This window comes from Rhinoraja longicauda, chromosome 4 (assembly GCF_053455715.1).
Source record: "Rhinoraja longicauda isolate Sanriku21f chromosome 4, sRhiLon1.1, whole genome shotgun sequence".
Taxonomy (NCBI): Eukaryota; Metazoa; Chordata; class Chondrichthyes; order Rajiformes; family Arhynchobatidae; genus Rhinoraja; species Rhinoraja longicauda.
Window position 1 is genome coordinate 50,270,337 of NC_135956.1, and position 13,683 is coordinate 50,284,019.

General features: G+C 42.5%; 1 protein-coding gene across 3 annotated transcripts in view; it reads left to right on the plus strand.

The window, feature by feature from the left end:
- Positions 1-13,683, plus strand: part of ctdp1 (CTD (carboxy-terminal domain, RNA polymerase II, polypeptide A) phosphatase, subunit 1) — a 232,126-nt gene that overhangs the window by 99,911 nt on the left and 118,532 nt on the right. Inside the window, exon 12 of one of the 3 annotated variants that reach the window (XM_078398635.1) lies at positions 4,966-5,070. The exons of the other annotated variants lie outside the window; for them this stretch is intronic. Within the exon in view, the coding sequence (XP_078254761.1) occupies positions 4,966-4,986 (21 nt within the window). The 3' untranslated portion in view covers positions 4,987-5,070. Of the gene's footprint in view, positions 1-4,965; positions 5,071-13,683 lie in introns of those variants that run through there. 3 annotated transcript variants of the gene reach the window in all.

A 13,683-nucleotide genomic window follows, 5' to 3' on the forward strand; every position in this document is an offset into this window, starting at 1 on the left:
AATTTCTGGTCCTCAGAAATCTATTAGAACTAAGTCCCTTGAGCTTAAGTTTCTGAGTGAATTGTGTTCAGATATTTCAGACGTGCCCATGATGTTGCTCAGTGACAGATGGAGGCTCAGGTCATGGTTTAAAGTCAGCTACTTGGCTGGAGTCATCTCGCACCTCTCAAGTGCTATCTTAATGGATAACTCAGTAGATGAGGAATGCAGTAATTGAATGAGGAAAGTGGTTACATAGAAAACAGAAACATAGAAAATAGGTGCAGGAATAGGCCATTCGGCCCTTCGAGCCTGCACCGCCATTCAATATGATCATGGCTGATCATCCAACTCAGTATCCTGTACCTGCCTTCTCTCCATACCCCCTGATCCCTTTAGCCACAAGGGCCACATCTAACTCCCTCTTAAATATAGCCAATGAACTGGCCTCAACTACCTTCTGTGGCAGAGAATTCCACAGATTCACCACTCTCTGTGTGAAAAAAAACGTTCTCATCTCGGTCCTAAAAGACTTCTCCCTTATCCGTAAACTGTGACCCCTTGTTCTGGACTTCCCCAACATCGGGAACAATCTTCCTGCATCTAGCCTGTCCAACCCCTTAAGAATTTTGTAAGTTTCTATAAGATTCCCCCTCAATCTTCTAAATTCCAGCGAGTACAAGCCGAGTCTATCCAGTCTTTCTTCATATGAAAGTCCTGCCATCCCAGGAATCAATCTGGTGAACCTTCTCTGTACTCCCTCTATGGCAAGAATGTCTTTCCTCAGCTTAGGAGACCAAAACTGTACGCAATACTCCAGGTGTGGTCTCACCAATGCCCTGTACAACTGCAGCAGAACCTCCCTGCTCCTATACTCAAATCCCCTCGCTATGAATGCCAACATACCATTCGCTTTCTTCACTGCCTGCTGCACCTGCATGCCTACTTTCAATGACTGGTGTACCACGACACCCAGGTCTCGTTGCATCTTCCCTTTTCCTAATCGGCCACCATTCAGATAATAGTCTGCTTTCCTGTTCTTGCCACCAAAGTGGATAACCTCACATTTATCCACTTATACTGCAATGTGGTTAAACCTAGGGAAGAACCTTATGCGAAGCTGTAATCATAAAAACTATGAGGAATGAGCCAAATGCTACAGTACAATGCTAATGTTTGGGACAAAGACCCATCATTTATTTATTTGCCTTTGTACTCCACAATTTGAGATTTGTAATAGAAAAAAATCACGTGGTTAAAGTGCACATTGTCAGATTTTAATAAAGGCCATTTTTATACATTTTGCTTTCACCGTGTAGAAATTACAGCAGTGTTTATACATAGTCCCCCCCATTTCAGGGAACCATAATGTTTGGGACACAGCAATGTCATGCAAATGAAAGTAGTCAGGTTTAGTATTTTGTTGCATATCCTTTGCATGCAATGACTGATGGAAGTCTGCGATTCATGAACATCACTAGTGATGCTCTGGCAGGCCTGTAATGCAGCCATCTTTAGCTTATGCTTGTTTTGGGGGCTAGTCCCCTTCAGTTCTCTCCTCAGCATATAAAAGGCATGCTCAATTGGGTTCAGATCGGGTGATCGGTATTTTTTAACTTTGAAAAACTCCTTTGTTGCTTTAGCAGTATGTTTGGGATCATTGTCTTGCTGTAGAATGAACCGCCGGCCAATGAGTTTTGAGCAAAGATACTAGAGGAACAAGATGGACCACTCCGTTGAAATCGCCTATACTGAAGTGTAGTATGCAAATGAGCGGAACGTCCGCCATTTTAGTAGGCAAAACCCGCCTTTCGCTATGCCTCTCGCAGTGTAATCAGTGTTTTGGGGAGCAGTATGTGTGATGATGCCATTAATATGCAGAATATATCTCATGTATCAATTCACAGATTTTTGTTATTTTTCTTTTTAAGTGTTTCTGCAAGTTTCTGCCTACTAAAATGGCGCCATGACGTGCTACGGTTTTTAGGGTCGAGTGGTCTATCTTGTTCCTCTAGTATCTTTGGTTTTGAGAAATTTGTTTGAACGAGCAGATAGGATGTGTCTGAACACTTCGGAATTCATTATGCTACTACCATCAGCAGTTGTATCATCAATGAAGATAAGTGAGTCAGTACCTTCAGCAACCATACATGCCCAGACCATAACACCCCCACCACCGTGTATCACAGATGAGGTAGTATGCTTTGGATCTTGTGCAGTTCCTTGTCTCCTCCATACTTTGCTTTAGCCATCACTCTGATATAAGTTATTCTTCGTCTCATCTGTCCACAAGACCTTTTTTTCCAGAACTGTGGTTGCTCTTTTAAGTACTTTTTGGCAAACTGTAATCCGGCCATCCTATTTTTGCTGCTAACCAGTGGTTTGCATCTTGCAGTGTAGCCTCTGTATTTCTGTTCATGAAGTCTTCTGTGGTCATTGACAAATCCACACCTGACTCCTGAAGAGTGTTTCTGATCTGTCGGACAGGTCTTTGGGGATTTTTCTTTATTATAGAGAGAATTCCTCTGTCATCAGCTGTGGAGGTCGTCCTTGGCCTGCCAGTCCCTTTGCGATTAGTAAGTTCACCAGTGCTCTCTTTCTTCTTAATGATGTTCCAAACAGTTGATTTTGGAAAGTCTAAGGTTTGGCTGATGTCTCTAACAGTTTTATTCTTGTTTCTCAGTCTCATAATGGCTTCTTTGACTTTCAATGGCACAACTTTGTTCCTCATGTTGATAATCAGCAATAAAAGTTTCCAAAGATGATGGAAAGACTGGAGGAAAGACTAGGTGCTGCGAGCTCTCTTATACCTGCATTAAGGAGGCAGTTATTACGCTCTTGAGCAATCACAAAATTCTGTGAAGCCGTGTGTCCCAAACATTATGGTGCCCTGAAATGGGGGGAACTATGTATAAACACTCCTGTAATTTCTATATGGTGAAACCAAAATGTATAAAAATGGACAGGCGGGCAGTGTAAGTTGGAACTAGGCCGACACAGACATTGTGGGCCGTAGGGCCTATTCCTCATCCCTCAATTCCCAGCCTGCTCCTGTATCCTTGACTTTAGACGTTGCCTTATCCGCTGAACATTCCCAGCATTTTTCATTTAGTTTTAATATTTGTAACATAAAAGGTTAAGGCCAGGGCAATGCACAGAACCTTGTCAGAATTAAGAAGGAAGATTTCTCACGTATAACAATTCCGTAATTTTATATGTTACTCTTTAGTTTAACCTCCTTTTCAACCATCGTGTTTGCAATCTTTTCAGCAGTCAGTCCTCATATAATGGGTTTTGGAGGCTTTGAATTGTTAGAGCGTATAGCACAGAAACATGTTCATCAGTCCATGACATCATGCACAGACCTCCCAACCCTTCCGAATTTGGCGGAAAGTTTCCGCTTTCCTATTTCATTTCCGCCATTCTGATTTTGCCTCACATTTTAACCGTAAAACATATGCCTCGCCACTCGCCCTGCCTCTCGCTCCACCTGGCCTCGCCCCGCCGCTCGCCTTGCCCCGCCCCGCCGCTTGCCGCTCACCTGGCCGCGTAGCATGAGGCCTGTTGATGTTGAGGGGATGGGGTGGGTGAATGGGGGTTCGGGTGGGAGTGGGGGTCGGTGGGGGTGGGGGAGTGGAGGAAGGGACTTTTATGACCATTGTTCTTTTATTCAATACCAAGAGAATTGGGATGTGTAAGGAAAAAGCAAAATAGATAAAACACAACAAAACAATTTTTTCTTTGTGGTGTAAAAAGTTTTTTTGTTCAATAACCTTTCGAAATAGCAGAATATACTCATGATAGGCCTGACATTGTACATGTAGTCCAAGAACTACAGACTGTTAGAAATAATGGTCGTTTTTCACACATGAATGTGGCACAACACGTACGCTCATTTGGTGTGCATACTTTTTTTTTGCTAAAATGTTGCATTACGCGCCATATTATGAATTGTGATGTAAAATTCTGAATTTTGGACATCAGAATTATTAATTTGTAAAATCAAATGTTGGGAAGCCTGCATGCTGAGCATCAAACACCTATTTACACTAATCCCCTTTTATTTTCCCCACATTGCCATCAACTCGCCCTCTGGATTCTACGTCTTACCTATGTACTTGACAATTTATAGTGCCGGTTCACCTATGCAATTACAGTAATTAAAATACATTTGGACAGGTATATGGATTAGAAAGGTTTAGAGCTATATGGGACAAATGCAGGCAAATGATGTTAGTATAGATTGGGATCCTGGTTGTCATGGACGATGGGCAGAAGGACCTATTTTCATCCTGTAAACTCAATGAATCTATGAACCTGCACATCTTTGGGTCATGGGAGAAAACCAGAGTGGAAGAAGCTCGCAACTTTGCAATGGTCAACAAAGCACACCGATGCTTAAGGGGCCACAGTTTAAGAATAAGGGGTAGGCCATTTAGAACTGAGATGAGGAAAAACTTTTTCAGTCAGAGAGTTGTGAACCTGTGGAATTCTCTGCCTCAGAAGGCAGTGGAGGCCAATTCTCTGAATGCATTCAAGAGAGAGCTGGATAGAGCTCTTAAGGATAGCGGAGTCAGGGGATATGGGGAGAAGGCAGGAACGGGGTACTGATTGAGAATGATCAGCCATGATCACATTGAATGGCGGTGCTGGCTTGAAGGGCCGAATGGCCTCCTCCTGCACCTATTGTCCATTGTCTATGCCTCTACTTCCTTAGAAGGCTTAGGAGGTTTGGCATGTCCCCAACAACTTTAACCAACTTCTACAGATGTGCCATAGAAAGGATTTTATCGGGATGCATCACAGCATGGTTTGGGAACAGCTCTACCCAAGACCGCAAGAAATTGCAGAGAGTTGTGGTCGCACCCCAGACCATCGTGTAAACCAACCTACCTTCCATTGACTCCATCTACACTTTACGTTTCCATGGCAAGGCCACCAGCATAATCAAGGACCAGTCTCACCTCTTCTCCCCTCTCCCATCAGGCAAGAGGTACAGAAGTTTGAAAACGCATACTTCCAGGTTCATGGACAGTTTCTTCCCAGCTGTAATCAGCCAACTGAACCATCCCATCACCAACTAGAGTGCGGTCCTGACCTACCATCTACCTCATTGGAGAGCCTCTGACTGTCTTTAATCGGACTTTACTGGACTTTATCTTACACAAAATATTGTTCCATTTATCCTCTGTATGTACATTGTGGACAGCTTGATTGTAATCATGTATAGTCTTTCCGCTGACTAGATAGCATATAATAAAACTGTACTTCTGAACAAGTGACAATAAACTAAACTGAACAATAACTGGCACATTATATAAACTCCACACAGACTACACCAGAGGTCAGGATTGAACCCGGTGTCTGAGCTGTAAGGCAGCAGCTCTGTTTGCTCCGCTACTGTGCGCCCACTCCACAGTTGTATAGCTCAAGTTCAATAATTACTTCAGGCACCTTGTGAAAGCAAAATATTTACTTTTATATTATAGAATAGCTTCAACAGCTTAAATTGCACAGCTCATGATTATAATGAATCATGCTACCAAAGTTGTGCTGTAGAAAATATATTTGCAAAGACTTTGATGCAACACTCCCACGCGTATAAGGTTCTCATTCATTATTTTTAAATGGTAGAACATTTCATCAACCATACAATTTTTTAAATGGTGCTAGAAATGAAAGCTGTGATTCATCAAGGCTTCTTGACCAACAAAAGCCAATTGTCATTGCCCTCTACCCTCAGCAAATACCGTACCCTTTCCATCGATTCTACTTCCATCCCTCACGGAAGAGATCTTTTTGTGCTATGTTTAGTAACTTATTAACTTTATTTATATGCTGTAACTGTAATTATTTTTGTGCACAACCCGCAGGCATTGCCACTTTCATTTCACTGCACATCGAGTATGTGTATGTGACAAATAAATTTGACTTGACTTGACTTGACTTGACTTGTACAAACGTTGACCCAGAGCTGAGCTTCTGACTCTACCGTAACATCTGCTTTACATAGCAGCTATTGCTGAAATGGAGAACCACACCTTTCCCACTTCCAGACTGAGTGTATCAGCTTCTTGGCTCTGTCAATTCCAGATTAGGGTCCCTTTCTGGTTTTGTCCTGATTCATGTCCTCCATTTTCTAACTCCTGCAATTTGTATAATTCCCTCTTTCTTTGAACCTCCTCCTAAACCCTCACCATACTGTTTATGCCGTTTGATCACCCGTTCAGACTACCCCCACTTATCCCTCATCTCGGCATTCGCCCTCCTCCATAAAAGGTCCCATATACACCCAGGTTACTGGACTAATTTTATACCAGCTCATGAGCGCTACATTAGTTTGTCAGCAGGTTTTCTGTTCCCTCCAAAGCCTCAACACTATTCTTGGTAACAAAGCTGCCACCAGAACTCATTGCGGATTGTATCCTGTGGGTGTCAGTTAATTTCGCAAGGTGATCTGAATTGCATTGGATTTACTAATCATGATGTATCTCAGCATTCGAGCTATTAAAACAGTTGAATCTTGATGTGTTGTCAGTTAGATTATTGGCATTTAGTTTCATGCAGTGCTGGTCTCCACTTCCAATGGTAGAAGGAATTGCTGTTCATCTTAACTCTTACTAAGTTTACAGTGGCACCAGTGTAAGTGGCCTCTTAAGTTTTGATAGAATTCTTCCCAAATGTACACCATTGATTTGGGAAAACTAAAACCAAGCTGTGACCTATCACTTCACTGTTTCATTTAGAAATATGCTTGACATTCATGGGGATTAAAGTGGTATCAATGAGGAGAATCCTCTTATTCTTACCATTCTGCCGATGTCTTAAAATTATATATACTGGAAAAGTACCTCATGTTGGAAAGGAACGTTGATTATCTGAAGGTGCGTAGGCCTGTTGTATTCATCATCCTCACCCCATCTGTCCAAGTTATCCATTTCATGCCTGAACCATTTAGGAGATTGGCAACACACTGTTAGAAAGCCATGAGTGTAATCTTTCATTTTCTCCTGTTTCCTCATTTACACAAGTGACTGCTCTTCATTATCTTTAATGATGATAAAAGGGAACAAATCTAGATTGGTAGAAACAAGAAACTGCAATGCTGGTTTACAAAAAAAGACACAGAGTGTTGGAACCCTGGAGAACATCCCTGGAGGCGACAAGGTGTTGATCTAGTTTCACCCCGAGGTATGTAGGAAATGGGTTGTAGGGTAGGGGTGACCCATTGAGTTGACAAAGTTGACAAAGCCTCCAATTGAAAATAGTTTCCAATATTGCAACTGATGTTTTAAGTTCCGACATTTTAAAATAATGACTTTTGTCAAGTCTAGTAAAAAGACATTTTTTTAATTGTTGCAGAACTCATAGAACAAAGTATCCCATAGTACCCGAGGCATAATTCCTCTAAGAATTTTAAAAAGTCAAACTTTACAATAAGGACCAAGCTTCACAAAAACGTCATTGATTATACAGCACTTTGGTGTCCCTGAGATTGGGGAAAGGGATATGTAGCTTACTGGAACTTGATCCAACGCGATCTGGTACATTGACAACTGCACTCACCTACTCCAGAAGTGGACTGCTAGCCAAGACAACTTTCCATAGCCATTGGAGTTGAGCCATTGGAGGTGGGAAGAGACAGTCCACACACTCCAGTAGGGTGGCGTGGAAGACCTTCAATCGCCTTACCGGTCGAAGAACCACCCAAAGCATTGCCCTGTCACGGCCAATTCCATCGCCCACAAGTTCCACACCAATGGCCACTCCAAAGACGCGAACAAGAACCATACTCGTTCTGTCAAACAGAAAACCAATAATCTTTGGAAAGCTCCAGGCGCTGATGGGCACCTGTCAGCACCCTTTTCCTCTGCAGAACTTTCTTCTGTCATCTCTCAACTGAAATGTGCAAAAGCCCAGGGTACTGATAACACCCCCCCCAGAATTCAATTGGAGGCTTTGTCAAATAATGGGGATGCTTCAAAAATATCGTCCCAGTCTGTCCTTCAGTTCCATAAAGCAGCCTGAGAAGATGTTGTCTGTGAAGCTTCTTAAGGGCCTGTCCCACTTAGGCGATTTTAAGGCGACTGCCTGCGACTAGGCTGTCGCCGAACGTTCGCCGGGGTGTCGCAGGCATGATCGTGAGGAGTCTTCAAAGAATTGTAGCGGATCTCGGCGCGTCGCTGAAAAAATTTCCAGATAGAAATTTCTCGGCAACAGCTGGCTTGTCGCCAGGTATCGTAGCTTATTGCGGCCGCTGTCGCATGCTGTCCCCAGGTTTGCTAGGTTGTTGCAGATGCATTTAGTAGCACGTAATATTAAATTAAGTAAAGTCATTTGAAGATACCATAAAATACTTATGTTTAACCAATTTATTTACCGTTAGGACATTTGACGGGTAGATTGGAGGCGACAGTTTGACGGTCAGGTAAGTGTGGGAATTTCGCGATGCTTATGGCCATCAGCGATTACTTTTAAAGTAGGCTCCCAACCCTGATATGCAACCCAGAAACCAGATATGCATCTCCCGTACATTTTCAAAGAATGTCTACACTCCGCACAAAAGTCCATTTAACCACGTTTAAAATTAAATTTCTTAATATTGCTATTAGTAAACTGGAAGTCAATCCAGTTTATGCCTTGTTACCGTGAAGCTTGGTTTTCAAGTAACCTGGGCAAGATGTTATATTTCAAAACTCTCAAGTAATTAAAGACTTGTCAGTGATTTCAGCGAAAATTAGGACGCCGGAGAAGCGTTGATAAGCGTGGGAATTTCGCGATGTTTCCGAAGACGGTGTAATCTCTTAGCCAGGTGCTAGTTTCACAAGAAAAGTAACTTGTATCGACCTGACTCGGCATTGTCGTGGTCATTGTCGTAGGGTAAAAGAAAATTTTGCCGATCTGCTACGACTTTGGCAGTCGCCTAAAAAATTGCTTAAGTGGGACAGCCCCTTAAGACCTGTTCCTGGAGACAGTTAGATATTGCTGATGATGAATTCGTTTGACATGCTAACTCATCCCTCACCCTCTGGCTCATAGATTCGGGGTGTGGTGTGCTAAATAGTCAGCATTGAGAATGGTGTTTGTCACCATTCTTTTAACAGGTAGCCCCAGATTAAGCTAACAATCATAAACCAAAAAACAACCAAATCACAATCTTAATTGCCTTCAGAAATTCAAGCTCAGTGTACCAATGTGAAAATTCTAACCACTTAAGCAACTGTGCATTTGATTGTTAAAAGGGTGATTCCTTCCTTTTGTTTGTTTACTGCGATTTTATGCAATGGCTACTGTATATAAACATTGGAAAAGTACTGGAGGTTTTGGACCGCAGACTTTCATACATTTGTCACTACCTGCCCAAACATTTCAAAGTGATTTGCTTAGTTTGCTAAATCATGCATAATTCATTGTGTCACATTGTAATGAGAGGCAAAATGAGGTCTTGAGCTATTGTTTGGATCTCAGTATGCCTAATTCTTGTTTTCAAAATGTAGATTATTGTTCATTACCACAGTCCAACCATGAATGTATCTGTACATTTTCCATTTCTAAGGAATTGCTAATCAAACATGTACCAAACGGTGCCAGTTATAGTTCTCATCTATATTCCAAGAGCTCCCACTTATTCTTGATTTGTGCATAATTTCCAGTTATTCAAATCTGTAAATTAATTGATAAATCTTGTCTGGACATCCACAATTTCCTTAATGTTCCTGTTTCAAACTAAGTGGTGATATTTCATGATTATCCATGCTTTCATTTGCGTGCATATTTAGTTTTCTAATAGTATTGGACAAGTGTTGGGAAGGTTTTACAACATCTGTTCCCTTTAATAAATCATGTAGCTCTTAAATATTTTCCTTAATGGGCATGAGAGCCATTGCCAAATTTGTGCGAGCGAATGAAACCGCTGTTTACTGGTATCTGTGGGCTTACACTTTGTATCTTATGTTGATTAGGAACAAGATTTTCCATTTTTGTGCCATTCGCTATTAAATTTGGCTTGATATTGCTCCAGTTTTAATGAGTCTATTTGTTCCAGTTTGAATGGAGCATACACAGTGCGCTCCATAATGTTTGGGACAAAGACCCATCATTTATTTATTTGCCTCTGTACTCCACAATTTGAGATTTGTAATAGAAAAAATCACGTGTGGTTAAAGTGCATATTATCAGATTTTAATAATGGCCATTTTCATACATTTTGGTTTCATCGAGGAAGAACTTTTTCAGTCAGAGAGTGGTGAAGGTGTGGAATTCTCTGCCTCAGAAGGCAGTGGAGGCCAGTTCGTTGGATGCTTTCAAGAGAGAGCTGGATAGAGCTCTTAAGGGTAGCGGAGTGAGGGGGTATGGGGAGAAGGCAGGAACGGGGTACTGATTGAGAGTGATCAGCCATGATCGCATTGAATGGTGGTGCTGGCTTGAAGGGCTGAATGGCCTACTCCTGCACCTATTGTCTATTGTCTGTCATGTAGAAATGACAGCAGTGTTTATACATAGTCTCCCCATTTCAGGGCACCATAATGTTTAGGACACAGCAATGTCATGCAAATGAAAGTAGTCATGTTTAGTATTTTGTTGCACATCCTTTGCATGCAATGACTGCTTGAAGTCTGTGATTCATGGACCTCACCAGTTGCTGGGTGTCTTCTCTGGTGATGCTCTGCCAGGCCTGTATTGCAGCCATCTTTAGTTAATGCTTGTTTTGGGGGCTAATCCCCTTCAGTTTTCTCTTCAGCATATAAAAGGCATACTCAATTGGGTTCCGATCAGGTGATTGACTTGGCCTCTCAAGAATTGACCATTTTTTAGCTTTGAAAAACTCCTTTGTTGCTTTAGCAGTATGTTTGGGATCATTGTCTTGCTGTAGAATGAACCGCCGACCAATGAGTTTTGAGGCATTTGTTTGAACTTGAGCAGATAGGATGTGTCTATACACTTCAGAATTCATTATGCTACTACCATCAGCAGTTGTATCATCAATGAAGATAAGTGAGTCAGTACCTTCAGCAGCCATACATGCCCAGGCCATAACACCCCCACCACTGTGTTTCACAGATATGCTTTGGATCTTGAGCAGTTCCTTCTCTCCTCCATACTTTGCTCTTGCCATCACTCTGATATAAGTTAATCTTCGTCTCATCTGTCCACAAGCCTTTTCTCCAGAACTGTGGTTGCTCATTTAAGTACTTCTTGGCAAACTGTAATCCGGCCATTCTATTTTTGCGGCTAACCAGTGGTTTGCATCTTGCAGTGTAGCCTCTGTATTTCTGTTCATGAAGTCTTCTGCGGACAGTGGTAATTGAAAAATCCACATCTGACTCCTGAAGAATGTTTCTGTTCTGAAGGACAGCTGTTTGGGATTTTTTTAAATTATAGAGAGAATTCTTCTGTCATCAGCTGTGGAGGTCTTCCTTGGCCTGCCAGTCCCTTTGCGATTTGTAAGCTCACCAGTGCTCTCTTCTTAATGATGTTCCAAACAGTTTATTTTGATAAGCCTAAGGTTTGGCTGATGTCTCTAACAGTTTTATTCTTGTTTCTCAGTCTCATAATGGCTTCTTTGACTTTCATTGGCACAACTTTGGTCCTCATGATGATAAACAGCAATATAAGTTTCCAAATGTGATGGAATGACTGAGGGAAAGGCTAGGTGCTGCGAGCTCTCTTATACCTGCATGAAGGAGGCAGTTATTATGCACCTGAGCAATTACAAACACCTGTGAAGCCATGTGTCCCAAACATTATGGTGCCCTGAAATGGGGGGAGTATGTACACCGATCAGCCAAAACATTATGACCTGATGAGCAAAAACATTATGACCACCTGCCTAATATGCTGTTGGTCCTCCGTGTGCAGGCCCATACGCAGCAGGGTGTAATGCACTGTGTATTGTGACACATTCCTCCCGTGACCACCATTAAAATTTTCAGTGACTTGTGCCACAGTAGGCGTTCTGTCGGTTCGGAGCAGACGGGATAGCCTTCGTTGACCTCGCACATCGATGAGCCTTGGGCGCCCAACACCCAGGCGTCGGTTTGTGGTTTGTCCCTCCTTGGACCACTGTCGGTAGGTATTCTCCACTGCTGACTGTGAGCACACCACAAGCGTTGCCGTTTCAGAGATGCTCTGACCCAGTCGACTGGCCATAACAATTTGGCCCTTGTCAAAGTCGCTGAGATCTTTACTCCTGCCCATTTCTCCTGCATCCAACACATCAACTTCAAGAACTGACTGTTCACTTACTGCCTAATACATCCCACCCCTTGACAGGTGCCATTGTAACAAGATAACCAATGTTACTCACTTTGCCTGTCAGTAGTCATAATGTTTTGGCTGATCGGTGTACAAACTCTGCTGTAATTTCTACATGGTGAAACCAAAATGTATAAAAATGGCCTTTATTGAAATCTGACTGTGCACTTTACCCACGTGTCATTTTTTCTATTACAAATCTCAAATTGTGGAGTACAGAGGCAAATAAATAAATGATGGATCTTTGTCCCAAACATTATAGAGGGCTGTGTGTAGAGGGCACTCAAAGTGTGTGTCGAGGCTCACTCGCAGTCACTTACAGCTGTGGTTACTGAACTTCATTGACACAGAGACTACCCTATCATCTCCAATTATTTGGCCACTACATTATCACTTTATGAAGTCAGGTTGCAAATAGAGCTCTCATTCTTTGCACTGAAAGCTTACAAAAACAACAGTGTAAAAATGATAGAGGTTCTGTTTTGGATGTTGATTAAGAAATAAATGTGCCTTAGGATATATATTTAATGATGCTCCTGATCCTCTTTAAATGCAATCAGATTTTTTTAATATCCAGCTGAGAGAGCAGTTGGATCTTGGTTTAATATGATATGTCCAAATTACAACACTATTGGATAGTCAGCCTGGTTTATGAGTCTGTGTGGGAATGAATTCATGACCTTCTGACAGAGAGGTGAATTCTGCCCACTGGGCCATGATAAGATTGAAGTTCGGATTTCTGGAATTGTCCCCTTTCTTAATCTAAGGAGGGATTAAAAATTGAATAATTTGGACTGAATTGAGATTATACACTCACAAAAGTAGTTGAGGAGCAGATAAAATGAGGAAGGTAATAGGTCTGAGAGCATGACAGCTTTATTGGAATATGAGGGAAGCAAAGCTGTACAGGTTTGTAGGTTTATTCACAAAATGCTGGAGTAACTCAGCAGGTCAGGCAGCATCTCGGGAGAGAAGGAATGGGTGACGTTTCGGGTCGAGACCCTTCTTCAGACTGATGTCGGGGGTGGGACAAAGGAAGGATATAGGTGGAGACAGGAAGATAGAGGGAGATCTGGGAAGGAGGAGGGGAAGGGAGGGACAGAGGAGCTATCTGAAGTTGGAGAAGTCGACGTTCATACCACCGGGCCGCAAACTGCCCAGGCGAAATATGAGGTGCTGCTCCTCCAATTTCCGGCGGGCCTCACTATGGCACTGGAGGAGGCCCATGACAGAGAGGTCAGACTGGGAATGGGAGGGGGAGTTGAAGTGCTGGGCCACCGGGAGATCAGTGGCGTTAATGCGGACCGAGCGCAGGTGTTCAGCGAAGCGATCGCCGAGCCTGCGCTTGGTTTCGCCGATATAGATGAGTTGACATCTAGAGCAGCGGATGCAATAGATGAGGTTGGAGGAGGTGCAGGTGAACCTCTGTCTCACCTGGAAAAAATTTGG